This window comes from Natator depressus, chromosome 19 (genome assembly GCF_965152275.1).
Source record: "Natator depressus isolate rNatDep1 chromosome 19, rNatDep2.hap1, whole genome shotgun sequence".
In the NCBI taxonomy this organism is placed as follows: Eukaryota; Metazoa; Chordata; order Testudines; family Cheloniidae; genus Natator; species Natator depressus.
Window position 1 is genome coordinate 1,089,295 of NC_134252.1, and position 19,635 is coordinate 1,108,929.

A 19,635-nucleotide genomic window follows, 5' to 3' on the forward strand; every position below is an offset into this window, starting at 1 on the left:
CACGCAAGAGGCAAGCTGCAGTACAGCTGAAGCCCAGTGCATGCTAAGCTCCATGGTGATCTGACTCCCTGCAGAGCCCTTGGGGATGTGAGAAGCTGCAGTACATTGGCTGAAGTGAAGCCACTGCAGGAGCCTGTCTTAATGAGTTGCTAAGGGAGAGGCAGGAACACGAAGAGTATGGCAGAGGCTTGGCATAGAGCAGTGGTTCTCAGCCTTTTCCATACCAGGTCTTCTCTACACCTAGCCAGGACCCCCTTTCCGTTTAGCAACACAGGAAGGGCAGGGAACTCCCAGACCCAGCTCAGGAACCCCTGCCAGAGAGGACTGAGCAGTTTATGACCCAAACGCACCTGTTTGCCCTGGAGTCCTCCGATAATGCCCAGCTGAGAATGCGTGAAATAGCCCCAACACCCCAAAGACTCAGCTATGCCAAGTGGAGGCCATCTAGCTCCTTCACATGAGTGTTGACATCACAGCAGTAGAGCTGCTAAGTCTTGGTATGGAGCCAAGGGGACGTCCGCTCCAGCCACATCATCCTTCAACCAGACCCAGCAGCCCAGAGACAAGCAACACACACAAGCAGGCAGAAGAGCGCTTGCTTTTCTTCTCAGTGATTCCCCCAGACTCTTCATGCAGCAGCAAATCAGGTACCAGCAGGGGAGTTTCATAGACTCACAGACTTTAAGTTCAGAAGGGACCATCATTATCTTCTAGTCTGACCTCCTGGACATCGCAGGCCACAGAACCTCACCACTCACCCCTGTAATCAACCTTGAACGTCTGGCTGAGTTACTGAAGGCCTCAAATCATGGTTTAAAGACGTCAAGTTACAGAGAATCCACCATTTACACTAGTTTAAACCTGCAAGTGACCCGAGCTCCATGCTGCTGAGGAAGGCAACACCCTGCTCTATTTTATCTATATCTCCTCTTTTATTTTGATGTTTAAGGGGACGTTAGACTCCATTGGAGACAAATTGCCTCTTTGCCACAGCCACTTGCATATTATACCATCTCCCTCTTGTGAATATGGGCAGGGTTCAGGCAGCATGGCTGCCGGGAGAGGCCGTATGTCAGATAAAGTGGAAAGAAAATGAGTTAATGCATTGTGTTCTAGACAAAGCAGTGGGATGTTTTGCATAGTAACATGCAGAAGAAGAATGTTTGCCTCTCTGGGATCTACTGTCCCATAGGAGAAAGATTCCAGCTGGGATCGCTCGCTCTCTCTCTCTCTCTCACACACACACACACACACACACGCTCGCTCTCTGGGAAAAACAAGGAGAATACACCAAGTGTCCTCAGTATCTTTACATGCCCCTATACATCCCACAACACCACACAGCTGGGGCGTGTGCTAAGCGAAGAACTGAGATGCTATTAAACAGTCTCGCTTTCTCCCCCCAAGTTTTTGCCCTTGCTAGGCACAATTTAAATGGTGGTTTTCCCTTTTTCAAAATTTTCTCAGCAAAGGTGTATTTAAACATTTAAAAGAGGCACGAAAAATGCAGGAGACTGTCTGACTGGATCCTAACCAGTAAGGTAGGGTCTGAGGATTAACCCACACACGCAAGGAATTGACTGATCAGCATCAGAGCTACAGTACTGTTCTGTGTTGCCCTGCCCTTGCCCCCAGGGTTCTGGGGCACCGTGGCTTTACCCTGCCATGTGTTCTTTCCTGCTCCAGGAGGTTTGTCTCAGGACCGTAATGTTCTTTCAATGAGCTTTGTCTAGGTGAACTGTCTTAGTGAGTCACACTGCCAGGAGGTCACAGGTGGGACTGTGTCCTGTAGCTGCAGGTAGGACTCAGGCAGAATCGGAGTGATAGCCATGTGTCAGCACGGAACGGACTCACAAGCTGGTCATTGAGCTTTCACCTCGTTATCTGGTTAACTCACTAGCTCCCTGTTATGAAACCCAGAGGTTGAGAAAAGGACCATTTGAGGCTGAACACCAGGAATATGATTATCCAGAAGGGTGCTCAGACTTTGAGACATGCAACCTAGAGATGGTGCGAATCCATCCCTGGGTTTGTTCAAATGCAGTCTACACAGCACCTCCGGGTCTGTTCTTTAGGGAACAGGGATGGGCTAAGTGATCTCCTTGGTCTTTCCCATTTCTGAAATCTCTTCAGTCCCCATTCACACTCCAGCTGTCACTGAGGTAGGGAAGCTAGTCACAACAAACTGCAGATGAGACCGTGAATTGGCCAGAAAGTCTTGGACTGTCTAGGTTTTTTACCTAGTTACGAAACACAGGTAGGGCCTGACTACACTACAGGGTTTAACCTCTGTGCAACAGGTCCCCTGACGGGGTTACAGCTGTAGTGTAGACGGGACCACAGTCTACCACCAGCTTTTGTTACAAAATGGCAGTTCTTCTAGCATGGCTGTGTTACCTGCAGACAACCCCCCCCCCCCGCCCTTTGTTAACTGGCCACTTATCCTTCTCCGAGCTGCCATCGACACTCACCTCCTGCAGTGCTGTCACCCTTCAGACACCTTGAAGCCAGGAATTGTGGGAAACTCAATGCCCAAACCTGTCCCTGGGTGACACGTCCCGAGAGCACAGGGGCTGATCGAGATTTTCAAAAGTGGCTAGTGATTGTTACACCAGAGTGGCTCAATAACAACCCCTCTTGTCCTGACCCCACTCTCATTTGGTGTCTCTCTGAGCTCCTCCAGCAAAGCGAAGTCTGGGTGACCTTTGCATCATGCACCAGATGCATCCTCTGCCATCACATGGCAGTAGGGCATCGTGTCGGGGTGGAGGGTGGAGTTGGGGTTCAGAAAGGGGGAGACGGTTACTTCTTTTGCATCTGCTTTAATTAACTCCAGTTTGTGCCTGTATTCAGAGCTTTGCCCAAGCTGCTGCAATGAGTTCACCACTCCTGAGAAAACACCCCGTGAAGTAACAGGAGTTGCAGTGAGTATTTCCTTACGGACAACCCAAGTGGGCTTTTTGTGATTCCTGCTTTTTCTGACATCCCCCTTTAAAAGTCAGCCCAGTGTAACCAGAGACAAATACATCCAGATGGGACAGAGCCCAGCAGGACCAGTTACTAATGCAGCGGAACAATCCATCTGCCAGAGGTTACTCAGCCGGTCTCTCTCCCGCCTGCCTTCCAAGGGCAGCTGATGAGAGAAACAGAGGTGACTGGGAGAGCAGGGAGGCCTGTCTGACTCTCAGGCACAGACACAAAGTGACGGGGCAATAAAGCACCTTAGTTTAACCCATGGGCGGCGTGTGACCAGCCAGCTGGGGGAGACTACCCCCCTGCCCCACCCCTTCTGCCTGAAGCCCTGCCCCTTCTGCACCCCTCCCCTCGGCCAGAGCCCCCCCACCATGGCTGCTGGCGGTGGTCCCTGCCCCAGGCTAGCACCCCAGCCCCGGAGCATCAGGAGGATGGGAGGGGCGGCCCCAGCCCCGGAGCGCCGGAGCGTCGGGAGGGCGGGTGGCGTGGTCCCAGCCCCAGAGCGTTGGGAGGGCCGGAGGGGCGGCCCCAGCCCAAGCTGGCTCCACTGCACAGGGAGACTGGAGCTGCAGAGTGGGAAGCAGAAGGGGGGGCTAGGGGTGGAGTGTGGGCACGGCCATACCTGGCTCTTCGGAGAGGCACAGACTCCCCCAGCCTATACCTGCCGCCCATGGTTTAGCCCAAGGATTGTCTGCCTGCTGGTTTGTAACTTGTTACTCTCAGAGGTGATCTAGCAGGTCATGATGCTTCCTGGGAAACCTGCCCCTGCTAGGCTGCTGGGAGGGTGAAATCTGAAAAGGCCCTGGGCCTGGATACATTGCTTCTGAAAAGTGCCTACAGTTGGATACTCTGCATACACAGCTCACCGCCAGCATGGTGATCTGGGACGCCCGTGCAGGAACACACACAGTCATCTGTACTTGGCTTCAGAACCCCGGCCATGAGCAGCTGGAACCACCAAGGTCCACCTGAAATGAGAAATCTGCCCGGGGTCACCAGAAGCCAGCCTGGCTCAGGAGAAGGCTGCCAAGCCTAGGTTACCTTCTGCAAACGTGGCCCAAATTTTGGTTGGTCTTGAGACCTGAAACTTCATGATGAGTCGCAGCAGATCAACTTCCAGAAACATCGACATTCTGCCAGACGTAGGCTATGGGTAAAAGTGCGATTGTTTCCTGGCTCATAAGGACTGTGAGTAGCAGAGCCTGCACGAAAGCCAACAACTACACTTGTGAAATTCCACCTGTCGGCCATTAGAACCGATCTTTCTTCAGAGGAAAAACCTCCTGTACGCTGGCTGTGCATCAGGGTCCGGCCTTGGGAATGGTTGGGTCGGACCCTCAGTTGTGTCTAATTTTTCTGATGAAACCTTGTTTGGCCCATGTCTCTATTTTCCCAGCTGTCAGTGCACTTGCCTTGGCTTCCCTCTGCTGCTTTGGAAGGACGTGGCATAGAGGTGTGAGTGGATCCATCACAATGGGAATGGGGTGGGACATATTTTGCTATGAACACTTGTTAGGCTGTGGAAGCCCTGCTGTAAACTGCAGATGCCAAGGAGGATAATTCATAGCTCAGGACTCTCAGGGCAGCAGGACCACACAGAGGCCTGACTGAGTTGGTATGCTCTGGGGTTTAACACAGGGAGCAGGAACCGCACCAGCCAAAGTAGCCATATGTTCATATTGTGCTATGACAATTGGTGGGAGCTGCTTCGCTCTGGGACGTCCTGCCATGCATCATCTTTATATTACAGCCAATTAGCGAGACAAGGTGGGGGAGGTGATATCTTTTATTGGACTAACTTCTGTTGGCGAGAGGGACAAGCTTGAGAGCTACACAGAGCTCTTCTTCAGGTCTGAGCAACGTGCTCAGAGAGGCACAGCTAAATACCAGGTGGAATGGATTGTTCAGCACAAGGAGCTAATGGATATATGAAGGGACCATTCAAGGTGAAGTGGCCCATTAACCTCTCTCCAGTAATAGGGGAGAAAGGAGAAACAAAGCAGGGTTGGGGAGGAGTTCAGTGGGGTACAGATGGTTGTACTAAGATATAAATCCAGCGTCTCTATTCAGTCCATGATTGTTAGTGTCTAGCAAACCTCTGAATTTGAGCTCTCAGGCTTGTCTTTTGTAGGTGTTGAGCAGGTTTCCTTTGAGGATGAGGACTGAGAGGTCGGATACGGAGCGATCGCTTTGTGAGACCTGTTCACCCATAGGTGATGGGGTGTTTTTCTCTTTTATCATTTGTCTGTGTGAGTTCATAGGGAGTTCAAGAGCACAGTGATTGTCTGATTGTTACCCTCCTTGTTGTTATTGAGTATTTAGTGCCCTGGATGACGTGCACCACATGCTGTGACAGGCCTGCGTAAGACTCATGGATCTAGAAAGGTGTGTTGTGGGGGGTGCAGCTCTGCCAATGCACTTTTGTAGTGTAGACCTGCCCTGAGTATCTTTCTCAGAAGAGCTCTGCGTGAGCTTGCAAGCTGGTCTCTCTCACCAACAGAAGCTGGTCCAATACAAGACATTCCCTCGCCCACCTTGTCTCTTTAATCTCCTTGGGTCGACACAGCTGCAACAACACCGCATATCACAGCCAATGTCAGCTGGAGGAAAGAAGAGATATTGGTGCATGACTGATGAAGAAAACCTTTTGCTGTCTGGGTGCATATCCTCGAGACTGGGCTCCCGTCATCTGCAGGAGCATGTGCCCCCTGCTCGTCCCCTCTAACCCACTTTGGGTGGCACAGCATGGAAGCCAGGGCAGAATTTTTACTTTGTTCATATTCTTATACTGTGCCCATCACTGGGGTATCTGGCTGTATGGACTGATGCACCAGTCTAGCTGTGGTTGCTACACTGATGAATGAAGTCTCTGCAGGAAGGTATGGGCCTCATGGCAGGTGGCCAGAGAGCATACAGAGTGATGGGAGCACTGCTTTTGTTTACATGGAGAGAAGGACAAGGTCAGGCGGGTCTCTCGCCTTCACAATGCGCGGAACAAATGGATCCATTCTCTGTATGGGGATTTGCCTTTGACTTTGAATCACTGTGAAAGTCATTTAATTAGTGGAACAAAATAAAGAATATGTGGTGTGTTGTTCTTATATTTAAATGGTCTGTGCGGAGCCCTGTTGGGATGGGGGGGGGAGGAGGGGAAGATGATTATTATACAAGTCAGTCTGGAATTTCTGAGTCCTGGACTTGTGTCTGGTTCGAACTAGGTCACCGGGCAGCTGTCCTGAGTTAGTGCTGGCCTGCCATTCGGTGTTAATATTGCTCTGAACTGATTATCCTTCTACCCAGATTTGATAAGTGAGTCTGAAAAGGAGGAAGGAAAACAAATAGAGATGCTTGGAAGGACACAGGGTCTCATGAGCTACAGAAATGGTTTGTACTGACCCCTCACCTGAGCCAGCTGTGGTTGGCTGACTGACTCTGCTGGTTTCCCAGCCGGGATAAGTGACAGCACGAGCATTATTCTCTGCAAGCCAGCATGCTGATCCTAAATCACAGAAAGATAAAGGGAGTGGAGATTGCCATTTTCTTTCTGTCCAGGGCTCCTGAGCGGTGCTAAGTGCCATGGGTCTGCACTTCAGATTCTAACGCCAGATTGCAAAACCCAGATTCCCACCTGGCTGGCTCTAATTAATAGCATGTGATAATCTGTCTCTGATTGAGTTAGAAGCTAGCACTGGGTGGATCCCTGCCCCCTAATAAAAGTCCGGATTTCATATAGACAATGATAAAAAGGCATATACATCATAGGAATATAATGGTTTTACATGGCCTACAGCTGTGGATTTTCTCACTTTATGACAAATGTGAGGCACTTCAGAAAAACAGAAGACACTCACTATATTTTACATTATTTTCTGGTACATGGGTCCCTGTGGGCTGCCTAGAAATCCATTAGCAAGAAATGTAAAGATGCTTAAAGGCATTTACCCAGATTAGCTGCCTTTATTTAGTCAAGGATCTTTCCTATGATTACATTAAAAGCTGAAGAGCTGCTGTGAAACATTTATGCTACAGAGATTCCAAAGAGTGCAAGAAGAGGATACATCTGACCGCAAAGTAGGCCATTAAAAACAAATGGATTGCACTGATTGCTTTTATTTCCAGTTCAACACCACAGAAGGTACAAAGAGTTAATCCTTGTTGTGAGCATTTTCCTTTGGAGCCTGCAGTCAGGACTCCTGCTGCCTTTATCATGGGATTTATGAGCTAGTTTGACATTAATGTTTATTTTAGCTATGACTTCTGTCACTGAACTGTGAGAAAAGAATGCCAGTAATTAGCTGGCACTGTCACCAGCCCCTGAAGGTGCATTTATTGAGGTAGTACTATACCCTCTTGGAGACCTAGGGTTAGACCCCTCAGAACATGTCTTGGGGTTGTGGATTCGGAAGATTTGCAGATGGTACATGTACGTGGGCTGATTGTTTAAACGCTCCTAATTTTTCATCATTCCAAGTTGACATATTTACTTCATGCCAAATAAATTAATAGATTATTCCTGTCCTCTGGCAGCTTTGCTGATGCCCTTCAAACCAGATGTGCATCACCTCTGGCTACTCCCATCCTGGGCCATGCCCACACAGCCCTAAGAGTGCCCCTGAAGCTAGACCTGCAGTCCCCCCTATTATTTCAGCACAAGCCCTCCCATCCCACAGCTCTGCCAATGCACCTGACCTGCTTGTAGCACCCTCTGCTTTTCCAGATTCCAGCTCTTTCGAGCAGAGATGGGAATCTGTGCTGGAGTCTGTTGATTGCGTGACATGCACAAAAGAGCACTAAGAAGACAGGGGACTAATTAATTTACCCTTGTGAACAAAACCTTTTGAGTCCAGAAGGGAAAGTGCAGGTGCAAACCCACCATAACATCAAGACTTCAGTTTCTCTGTAGTCTCTCTCTCTCTTCAAGGGCATCTCCCGCCACCACGCATTAAAGCCTATGTCCTCCCAGTTCCCTTACCCTTTATCCTAAAAACTCATTTGTCAGCAAAAGAAAAAAGTTTTGTTTCTTGGTCCAGCTGTGCCCATTCTCCCACCAAGTCTTCCAGCTCTTTATCTCAGGAATTGATGGGCACGGAATCTGATCCTTTGTCCTTGGTGTTTCTATCGATTTTTTTGTCATGAGGGTTATTTTCACTGCAGTTTCAAAACATCTTTCTGTCTCCAGTTACAGCAGCTAATATCTCATCTCAGGGAATTATAGAGGTGCGGGTCCTGCCAGCCCCATGTCTGCTGAGTTTCAGGGTAGTCCTTTGCTCTGTTCTGGAGTTTGAAGCAGGGATCACCAATGACAATCAAAACTCTTCCATTGCTGTCACCCGGGGCTATCCCAGTGCTGGGCAGTGGAAATCAGAAAGGTGGCAGAGCTGTGCGCGTATGACAGGAGTGACCAGAAAACCCAGGAATTCTTTTCTAAGAGCTTTTCCCACCCAAAACTAAGAGCCTCTGTTTATAAAAATGTCTCTGTGCTCCCGTCAGCCCAGCAGCACCTCTATTCCCTCCATCTGGCCAAAGAAAGACTCATGAGCTCAATTCCCCAGCACACCATGATGCTCCAGAAACTAATTAAAACACCTCTGGCTGTTCTAACATTAAGTCTTTACAGATGCCTGGAATAATGTTGTAGCCAAATGGAAAAGTTTTTATTTGATTAGCACGATGCGTGTGCCTCTGGAAAAAACAATACCCCGAACATCGAAACCTCCCCACACATCTGAAATATACTCCACTGTGAAATGAAATAAATGTATACGGCTCCCCTGGGTCTTCTTGTTGTGAATGAAACTATCCCAGTGGTCTGTATTGATTTGGTACATGACATTAATACCTTTCATTGTACCAGAAGCATGAGCCCCTGCATGAATATTAAATGGCAAGCTGTTGTGCCCCAGAGGCTGCTAAGGGAGATCCTATATATTACAGCATGTGAGTCATGTGTCATATTAGAGCAATCTAGTTTTAAAGGGCATCTTTCAAGCACAAACTAGCTTTTTCCTACACTTGACTGATCACACAAATAACTACGATTAAAGGTCAAGTGCCTGGGTTTTTCTATTTTACTCCTTAAAAATTTATATGCGAAAGAAAACCTAGAAGTTAACATAGCATGAAATTGTTATGCAGTTATGAGTCTTTAACGACAACTAAATATCACTTTGTTCCTGGGTGGCTTGAAATATCTCCTGTAGTGATGGGTCACTTTTGCTGGTTTTCACTTGAGGAAGGTTATAAATAAACGCTGTCTTTTGCTTCCCTGAGCAGCAATGTGATAGAGGGAGAACTCTGGTAATATGAACTCCATGCCCTTCATCACCTGATAAAGGCCTCACACCTTCAGACACACCTGGGATTTTTTTAAAGACTTTTTGCTTTGCCCTTTGTCGTTCAGGACCTAGGCATGCTCCTGAAGAGGGGTAAATTGCTCTGCCCAAACAGCAGAAAGAAAAGTAAGGAATAAGCAATGATTTTCTTGTGGCTTAACCTCAGCAGAGAACAAAGGTAGCAACAATAGTTGCAGGGAGGCTGAGGGATGACGGGAGATACCATAACTGCCTATTTGGGCCTGAAATATCCTGCAGGGCCATTTATTACTGAGCTGGGTGTGTGAAGTATCACATTATAGCACTCCCCCTCCTCAGATCTGTCAAACTAACATTCAACTCCATGTCCGAACAGAAATGTTTAAGGCTGAATGGAGGGATTGGTAGGGGACTCTGGTGCTTTGGAGATGGAGGTTAGAGCTGACAGGTGTGGAAATCAAATGGAAACACTAGAGAGATTTATACTCCTCGAATCTAATGGCTAATCCTCTTTGTGCTTGAAAAATGTTTCCTCATTTCAGCAGAATGGTCATGACAGCAGGGGACTCTTGTTCTTAGCTGACCAGGAGCCTCAGGCTGCTGGCAGATTTATACTGGGTGCAACGTGTCCAACACCCTTCAGGAGCAAATGTGCTTTGGTTTTTAATTTGCTTTGGAGACTGAGGGTCTCATTGATCATGTTACAGAAATAAAGGACTTGCAGTTTTAAACCTGCAGATAGACTCTGTTCAGGATTTAGGCCCCAATCCTGCAAAGATGCACACACATGGTTAGCTCTGTTCACATGAGCAGTCCCATTCATTTCAGGAACAGGGTGCCCAGTAACTGGACCACGAGGCATGCATGTAGCGGCAATTACCAGATCCAATTCATCTTACTCTAGGATAGGGACTAACAAATCATGCACCCGATGAAGTGGGCTGTAGGCCATGAAAGCTTATGCTCAAATAAATTTGTTAGTCTCTAAGATGCCACAAGTCCTCCTGTTCTTTTTGCGGATACAGACTAACACGGCTGCTACTCTGAAACTTTACTCTAGGATGTGTACCTTTGAGTCTGACTGGCAGCAGGCTTCAATGTGTGAGTCATTGCAGGATCTAGGCTTTAGTGCCTAACATTTTAGAAATATTTACACTGAGTGAATTGTTGTTGGCACAGACTGCGCCTCCCTCCCCCCCCCCACGCCTCTTTCCCCATCAGGTTTTGACTGGGCATTTTCATTTTTTTCTGAACCTAGTTTAGGCACTGCTGCCTCACCACCTGCCTCACATCTGGGCATCGGCTGAGCCAAGTCTCTATCACAGACACAGAGGTACAATGTAGTGTATCAGCCTGGCTTTCAGCCTTTTGTATCCAGAGACAGTGGCCGGTGTCTCACTACTACTTCCCCTCACACCTGCCGAGCCAGGCTTGGGTCCCTCACTTCCTCTTTGTTGTCTAAATCCTCGCTTTGAAAGGACTGATCTAATCAGAGAAGAAGGTGGTTGATGGGCTTCCTATCTACAAGCAGCAGGGAGTCAGAACACAGAGTTCAGCCCACTATCTAGCTACACATCTTTGCTTTGCGAAGGGCTGCTCAGGAAGCAGCATCTCCCAGCCACACTGCGTCACTCAGGGCCTCAATATTTGCATCCCAAACTAGCTGTCAGGGGGGTTACATTTGACTGTACAAATTCATGAGGAAGTAAGTAAATGCTGCTGAGTAATTAAGGACAAACCCTTAGTCTTTATATGATGCAGTCTCAGATTAAAGGGCTCCTGGGCGTAGGGGGGTTACATCAATTTCATATAAAACACTGCACTAGCGAACGAACAGCCTGACCCTGGTGTGCATGAGCTCCACTGAGCATTCTGAAATCTTAAACAAACAAGGCAACAGACCCTCCGCAGCCACGCTCTGAGCAAGAGCTTCTCTTGGGGGAGTGAACACCGAGGAACAACCAGAGCTAGCGCCGCACTTCTCTTTTGTAATGTGCTGGAGAGGCTCTAATTCACCACAGCTGACCCAGCCCGGCTACCCTCACAATCACTGTACTCAGTGCACGCAGGCCTGCTTGGTTCGCTTGCTGGCCCCAGGACTGGCTCTATACAGCCCTACAGTATGTCCATGTAATACTTGTGTTGCATTTCAAATTTCCTTCAGCAGCACCCATTAGAAAGGTCACTCTCGCTGTTAGAAGTGACCTTTCAGAAGAGAAGCCCAGTACATGGGCAAACTTTACACTCAAATCTACAAGTCTTTTCCTTCTTTTACATCATGATTTCAATTCATCTTAAATATGTTGCAATTTAGTCTAGAATGTCCTCCAAGGGAAAAAAATCTCAAATTATACTGCAAAGAAATTAATGGGAAAAAATGCAATGCGGTCACTGTTTCTACAGGGCCTCTGAGGTTGTGTGCTCAGCGCTAGTGAGCCAGGAGAGGGACCCATCACTCACGCAAATCATCAGAAGCTCTACTCTTCCTGTAGAATCACCATGTGAATTTGTAACATGCTCACAGAAAATTTGTGCATTTTCTTTTGAGATCAGGGGACAGTGAAAAGATTTATGTTATTATTATAGAAACATACTAAGAAAAATAGCCTGGAATGGTTTTGTCTTTGTGGGAGATGGGTGAAACGAATCCATTGTTTCCCACTTTTGAAAGCCGAGTCCCCCTTCAAGAAAATCCTAGCCACAGCCCCCTCTAAACTCACCCTGTTAGGGGGCAGCATGGGGGAAAGTAGCTCTACTACTGTACTACATCCCCCTGGCTCCTCCTCTGTGCCCCACACTGGTCCAGTCTATTCAGACAGCACAGAGAGCTTTTCTGCTTGCATAGTCTTGGTGGAACTGTAAACTGACCATAACCCAAAACACCTGTTTGAAATTCATGTCTCTGTAGCTTGCCTATTAACTTAGCTATACAGACATTTTCAAAAAACACTGTTTGGGTTGAAAGAGGATGGATTACAACCAAGGAAAGTATAACATGAGGATTTGTGATAAGATTTTGCACACTTAGGTGCTGATCCTGCAATGAGCTGTGCACCAGTAGACCCCAGATCTTGCATGAAGCCCTATTGACTTAAAATAAATATTCAAACCCTTGCACCGCTTATTAGCAGGGTTACATAAAGAGCAGCTCTGCGTTTATACACTAGCACTAACAACACAGCTTTCATTAAGCATATTTATTAATAATATTAGGAATACCATGTTCTGTAACTCAGGCTCAAGGCATATTTTAATATGACTGCAATAACCATATCAAATGAATCCAATTTATTATGACACGCAGAACTGAGTCTGACTGGTAACAGGCTGAGAAGCCAATCAAAATTCTGCCTGATATCTGGGGATCTTAGTGAGTCTGACTCTAGGGAGACACAAGAGTAGTGTTCTCTTTACAGGTTTCAGACTAGCAGCCGTGTTAGTCTGTATTCGCAAAAAGAAAAGGAGGACTTGTGGCACCTTAGAGACTAACCAATTTATTTGAGCATAAGCTTTCGTGAGAAACCTAAGAGACTTACTATTTAACAACAAATATTGCCTAGCTTCTCATGGTTAATTTGATTTTCTAGACCTGCTTCTGTTTATTGTTCAAAAGCAGAGATAGACAAAAACTGGAGCTACTCTGGGGTTTTGGACGAATGGAGAAAAGATTCAACTCTCTTCCCCTGCTTCTGGGTTTGATTTTGCAAAATAAAATCCTGACTCTGCACTTTTTGTAGATTACCCATTTACTAATTTTTCATTAACTGCACCAGGGAGCTGAGCTCATTCAGTGGAGAGGGCCAAATTACATTTTTAATTAGGGTTGATGCACTGTGACTATAAGGACATATAGTACCCTCCACAGTAGATTTCCCAATGATATTGAGGGCAAACTATGACCCTGACACAGTAATTTGATTTTTAGGACCACTGATATTTCTGCCCTTTAAGTGTCCACTTATGTGTGGGACTGAAGTAACTGTGCATATGAATTACACAGGCAGCTGCAAGCCCGTTCTGTATGCACAATTGTCCATCTATGTTTCTAGGACCCTGGGATGTAGCCATTAGGCTTCAGAATCACAAACTCATCAGCACGAATAGGAGATGCTCACATCTTTCAGAGATGTTGCAGTTGCATCACTCTGAATGGCACAATGACCCCCACCCCACAACCTACAGGGAGGGCTTTGGACTTGGCTGTGAGCTGCTCCCCCTGCCCAGAACCTGGCAGCCTAGAGCCCCCTAAATCCCCAGCCCTATGGAGTGGCTACATCCCCCAGCAACTCTGAGCCCCAGGCCTCCAAATTCCACTACAGATCCCTGAGCTCCCCAGGTCCCCCCCAGCACTCCCAGCTCCCCCCAATCCCAGAGCCCCCCCCAACTCAATCCAACCCCCCCGAGCTCCCCCAATCCCAGAGCTCCCCCACATCAATCTGAGTTCACCAGTCCTCTCAACTCTGCTAATCCCAGAGCCCCCCCAGTTCCCCCAACTCCAAAGTCCCAGTATTTCCAGATCCCCCATCCCAGAAAGCCCCAAAGCCAGCCCGGGTCCCCCTGCACTCTCAGAACTCCCCAATCCCAGCACTCCCCGCCCCCCAGTGCCAGAGCCCCCCCCAGCACTCCCAGTCCCCCCAATACCAGAGCCCCCCCAGCACTCCCAGTCCCCCCAGTGCCAGAGCCCCCCCCCCAGCACTCCCGGTCCCCCCAGTCCCCCCAGCACTCCCCACCCCCCAATCCCAGAGCCCCTCCCAGCACTCCCCACCCCCCAATCCCAGAGCCCCCCCCCAGCACTCCCCAACCCCCCAGTGCCAGAGCCCCCCCCAGCACTCCCCAACCCCCCAGTGCCAGAGCCCCTCCCAGCACTCCCCGCCCCCCCAATACCAGAGCCCCCCCAGCACTCCTGGTCCCCCCAGCACTCCCCGCCCCCCCAATGCCAGAGCCCCCTCAGCACACCCCGCCCCCCCAATCCCAGAGCCCCCCCAGCACTCCCCGCCCCCCAATGCCAGAGCCCCCCCCAGCACTCCCCGCCCCCCATCCCAGAGCCCCCCCCAGCACTCCCCGCCCCCCCAATGCCAGAGCCCCCCCCCCAGCATCTGCCCCAGCGAGGCGGGCCCCACCCAGCTCACGGCCCGGGGCGGGGCGGGTTAACCGGGGCGGAGACACGAGCCCCCAAGTTCAACCTTAAACCAGAACGCATAGGCCCCACCCTCGGCTCCGCCCCTCACTTGTTATTGGCTGGCAGGGAGACCCGCCCCCGCATGCCCCCTTCCCTGAATGGCTGCTGGGCTCCCCTGGCCACGCCCATCCCTCTGGCGTCACTACTGGGCTCCTCTCCTCACCCCCGCCCCTTGCGTGCGGCCGCGCCCCCAATCGCCTCGCCCCTGCCGCGCCCCGCGCCGTGAGTGGCTGCTCCCCATCCTCGCCCCGCCCTTCCAGCGCGCCTGTCGCTGTGATTGGCCGGGGCCGGCCCTCGCCGCGCCCCCTCGCGCTCCGCGCTCCCCCTGGCCGCGCGTGGCCGCCCCTGCCCCCGCCCCCGGCCCCGATTGGCCCGGCGGCCGGGGGGCGGGGCGCGCGCCGAGGCGAGCGGGCCCGGCGGCCGGGAGGGGGGGCGCGGCCGGGATGAGGGAGGCGGCAGCGGCAGCCGGGGCCGCGCGGAGTCGGCAGCACCATGGAGACGGGCGGAGGCGGCTTCCTCGTGCCGCTGCTGCTGCTGCTGCTGCTGCTGCTGCCGCCCGGGGCCGCCGCCGAGGAGGGTGAGTCCGGCCCGGGGGCGGGGGGCGAGCTGGGGGGCGGGGGATCCGAGACGCGGGCAGGGGGGCAGGGGCAATGTGTGGGGGGGCAGTGGGGAGCTGGGCAGGGGCAATGTGCGGGGTGGGGGGGGCAGGATGGGGCAGGGGCAATGTGTAGGACGGATGGGGAAGTGGGGGGGAGGGCAGGATGGGGCAGTGGGGGGCTGGGCGGGGTGATGTGTAGGACGGATGGGGCAGTGGGGGGGAGGGCAGGATGGGGCAGTGGGGGGCTGGGCGGGGTGATGTGTAGGACGGATGGGGCAGTGGGGGGGAGGGCAGGATGGGGCAGTGGGGGGCTGGGCGGGGTGATGTGTAGGACGGATGGGGCAGTGGGGGGGAGGGCAGGATGGGGCAGTGGGGGGCTGGGCGGGGTGATGTGTAGGACGGATGGGGAAGTGGGGGGGAGGGCAGGATGGGGCAGTGGGGGGCTGGGCGGGGTGATGTGTAGGACGGATGGGGCAGTGGGGGGGAGGGCAGGATGGGGCAGTGGGGGGCTGGGCGGGGTGATGTGTAGGACGGATGGGGCAGTGGGGGGGAGGGCAGGATGGGGCAGTGGGGGGCTGGGCGGGGTGATGTGCAGGGTGGATGGGGCAGTGGGGGGGAGGGCAGGATGGGGCAGTGGGGGGCTGGGCGGGGTGATGTGCAGGGTGGATGGGGCAGTGGGGGGGAGGGCAGGGTGGGGCAGTGGGGGGCTGGGCAGGGGCAATGTGTAGGATGGATGGGGAAGTGGGGGGGAGGGCAGGATGGGGCAGTGGGGGGCTGGGCAGGGGCAATGTGTAGGACGGATGGGGCAGTGGGGGGGAGGGCAGGATGGGGCAGTGGGGGGCTGGGCGGGGTGATGTGCAGGGTGGTTGGGGCAGTGGGGGGCTGGGCAGGGGCAATGTGTAGGGTGGATGGGGCAGTGGCGGGGAGGGCAGGGTGGATGGGGCAGTGGCAATGTGGAGGAGAGGGTGAGTAGGGGCAGCGTGTGGGATGGGTGGGGAAGGGGCAATGGGGGGAGGTAGGGATGTGACAGCGAGTATCTGTGTGGGTGGGAGGATTGATTGTCATTGAGCCATGAGCTGGGCTCTGTCATGAACACCTTCAACCTCCCTGTGCCCCATGTGGTTCCTCCCCGCCTCCCTAGGAGGGTCCTTTGCCAAAACAGGTGCATTGAAGAAAGGGGAACAGTTTGGGGATGAGGCGATGGGGACTTGGGGGATATGATGAATAAAGAGTTTCTGCCATCTGCATATAAATAAAGTGTTTCCAGCATGTTTATAAATTGTTGTTGTCGTAAATTGCATTTCCTGAGTGTCCCTATAAACAGCAGCCAGTCCTCATCCTCCTTTCCCTTCCCCTGAGCAGAAAGGAGGGTAGCTGGAGGCTGGGATCAGGGGAGTGAAGTCTTCAAGAAGCCTTCCTTTCTGTGGGGAGTCTGTCCTGGACTCAGGTTGCTCATCCCTTCCCCCTAGACTCGGTGCCTGGTCCCTTTCTATCTTATGCCTGGAGATTCCTTGCACAGATAATTCTCTTTGGCACGTGCAGCTTTACAAGGAGCCACTGGTTCTTCGTGCTAGTTTTGTATGCTATGTGAAGAGAAAAGGCAGAATGGGGAAAAGCAAGCTGGTTGCTCAAAAAGTCAACAGCTGGGAGGGTACACGTGTTTCCCAGTCTGCCTCCAAGATCCAAAACCTCTGCAGACTATTATTCTGGCTGTGTGAACTCCTCCTGGTTCATAATGTATGGGATCAGTATCTAGAGAGAACATATATAATGTGAAATCATGGTAGAGCTGTCAATTTGTGGTTGTAAAGATGTGAATTTTTAGTATTGTACTTGTGCTATTGTGGGGACAATAGACCATGTGATGGTAGGTGAGTTTCTTTAGGCTGTGTAGTTATCATTCCCTTCTTAACTGACAGAATAACACAGAGAGACACGGTGGATGAGGTAATACCTTTTATTGGACCGACTTCTATTGGTGAGAGAGACGAGGTTTTGAGCGTACACAGAGCTCTTCCTCCGGTCTGGCCTGAAGAACAGAATAACATAGAGGCTACAGCCAGAGATGGGAAGAGGTTGCAGTGTAGTCTGGCCAAATCAGTGAATTTTCATTTCCTCCGTCCCTGGACCTATAAAGTCTAATTTAGCTGAGAGATGTGTGTAGCTTAAAGATTTGGACAGCAGTTTTATGGTTTCCAGGAACAAAGAATCGAAAGCTTCCATCCTTGTCTGATTAATTCTTACTGTGTTTGCTGGGTTGTAATCCCATCACTTAAGGAGAGTGTAGAGGATGGACACCTGGTGATGTGAACAGTAGAGTCACTACTATCTCTAAATTCCAAGGCAGACTGGCTGACGTTGTGGATAATCTGGTAAACTAAACCATGTAGATTGTGTACTTTACGCACAATTGTCATTCAGGTGAACTAACATGAGGTACTAGTATAGAGCTTGTAATTAGTGCTGTAACCAGTCTGTCCTGTTTACATGACTAGAATATTCTCTGGAATGGAAACTCTAGATTCAATTCCTTTTCCTTTCTTGAATTAATCCAGAGGAGATCCTGGTAATAAAGTCTCGTCAAGTGTAGTTTGTTTTGACTTGAAATACTATTTCTGACTGCTAATTTCCTGTATGTCTAGGTGCCACATGACTGCTATTGCATTAAACTGCATGACACAGCTCTGTTTTGTGTTGAAAAGTGTGAACTGCTGCTTCTGTTTCCATTGCCAATGCAGTGTGGGTTCTCTGGAGTCCTACACTTCAGAGCATCCTTCATTATGGGTTCCCTTTTGGCTTACAAAAAATGCCCCATGGATATTGTGTGTGGTTCCCCATCTGGTCACTTACCCAGCTGTGTATTTATCTGTAGATAGACACACAAGCTTGCCAACACTGGCTGCCTCCTCCAGGTGTTGAATAGATTACCAAGAGCTATGCTACAGACAGTGGATCTCACTGGAACTCTGCTGAGAGAGTTGAGTGTGCCCACCTCTGGGATGGGACAGTATCTGATAAAAATACACAACCCTGAGAGTGGAGAGGGGGAAGGAAAGTGAACTCCTGTAGGTTGGGACTGTGCTTGCTGTACTAAATTTATCCTGAGGCTTCAACCTTCTCTCTAATCCCCCCATCCTCCTGCCCTTACCTCTGCCCACCTCAGCTGCTGCCCCTTCTTCATGCTTTTGGGTGATGATGCTCCCTATGCCTGGAAAGACCCTCACTCCCGCCATGCTCTTCATCACTGACCTCCCCTCCTGGACTGTCTTCTCCGCCTCCTAGCTCAGGCTCTGCTTAAAAGTATTTGAACAGATCAGATTTACTTCCCTCAGTTCCGCCTCTGTAAAGAGTGATGATAATCCTTCCTTTCTTGATGATAAATTCTTCAGGGCAGGGGCTGTCCCATGCTATGCTTGTGCAGTGCCCCGCACAGCAGGACCTCTTACTGCTATTGTAATACTAATAACTGGCTTATATTTTAAGCTTCTTACCTTCTCCCTGTATCTATCACTGCTGTGTTCTATGCTTATCTTCTTTAGAAAGAGAGCTCCTTGGGGCAGTGACCCTCTCCTGCAATCCCTGGAAAATGCTGTGCAAAGCTCTGATGTTGCATTAATGGTTAACAATACAAATAACAGGATGCATGTTGAAGCTATATTGAAAAGTGTGGTTCTGTCTAAGTGCTGTGATCACCTGGAAATTCTTGCTGGCAAGTTCCCTTTCTTTACACTTGGTTACACAGCAGCTCTCTGAACTTGCCTTCTGGAGGTACTTAAAAATGTCCTAGGAGGAAAACTCAGATAGACTGACTTTGTTCTAGGCTCATGTCTCTCACCCCTCTACCACCTTCCTGCTTTGCTTTCACACTCAAAACCATTGAATTCAATCTGTCTATAGCATATTGATCTGCTTTCTGCAATATTTTTCATTCAAATAAAGCAGGCAAATAAATGGCTAGGAATTCATATACTTTTTTTCTAAATGAGCCCAGTGAAGCTTAATTTAACAGCCTTTGCATTTCTGAAGAGCTGTAGTTAAAATACACTAGAGTCACTAGTGTTGCTGAAATTCCCATTTACACCATGAAGATGGTGCTCAGTGTTGCGCTGTGGTGTGAAGTGGCCCAAGCCCTAGAGGATGCTGCGTGTTGTAGTTCTGTTCTCTCTAGAAATGGCATGGCAAGCTTGGTTTCTTTCCCCATTTTGCCTCTTGCTTTCTGATTATGTTGCAGTCTGCTTTTCCCCTAACATGGAGCTCTGTGCTCATGTTGGCCTGTGCTTTCCATTTGCATGGTTGTACTGATGGGTAGTGGTTTGATTTATCACTGATTGATCAATCTATTCTGTCCTGCGTGTGCTCGATGCATTTACAAATTCCCATGGGGGAGAGGGAGCCAGGACTCCTCTGAATGTCTGTGCTGTTCCCTTCACAGCAGAGGGCCTTAGCATGGGAGGCTGGACAGTGAATCTAAGATCTGACACTTTAGGCAAGATAACATTTAGGGCCAAGTTATTGCTGGAAGAGCTACCATGCAACCATTTGGATCCGAGAGCTGTTGCTTTTAAAGACACGAC

General features: G+C 50.2%; 1 protein-coding gene across 3 annotated transcripts in view; it reads left to right on the top strand.

Annotated features, from left to right (window-relative positions):
- Nucleotides 1-14,900: 14,900 nt before the first annotated feature.
- The window catches only part of EPHA10 (EPH receptor A10), a 109,775-nt gene continuing 105,040 nt past the window's right edge, over nucleotides 14,901-19,635 (top strand). For all 3 annotated transcript variants that reach the window (XM_074934701.1, XM_074934702.1, XM_074934704.1), the window contains exon 1: nucleotides 14,901-15,040. In XM_074934701.1, the coding sequence (XP_074790802.1) occupies nucleotides 14,956-15,040 (85 nt within the window). In that variant the 5' untranslated portion in view covers nucleotides 14,901-14,955. The remainder of the gene's footprint in view (nucleotides 15,041-19,635) is intronic.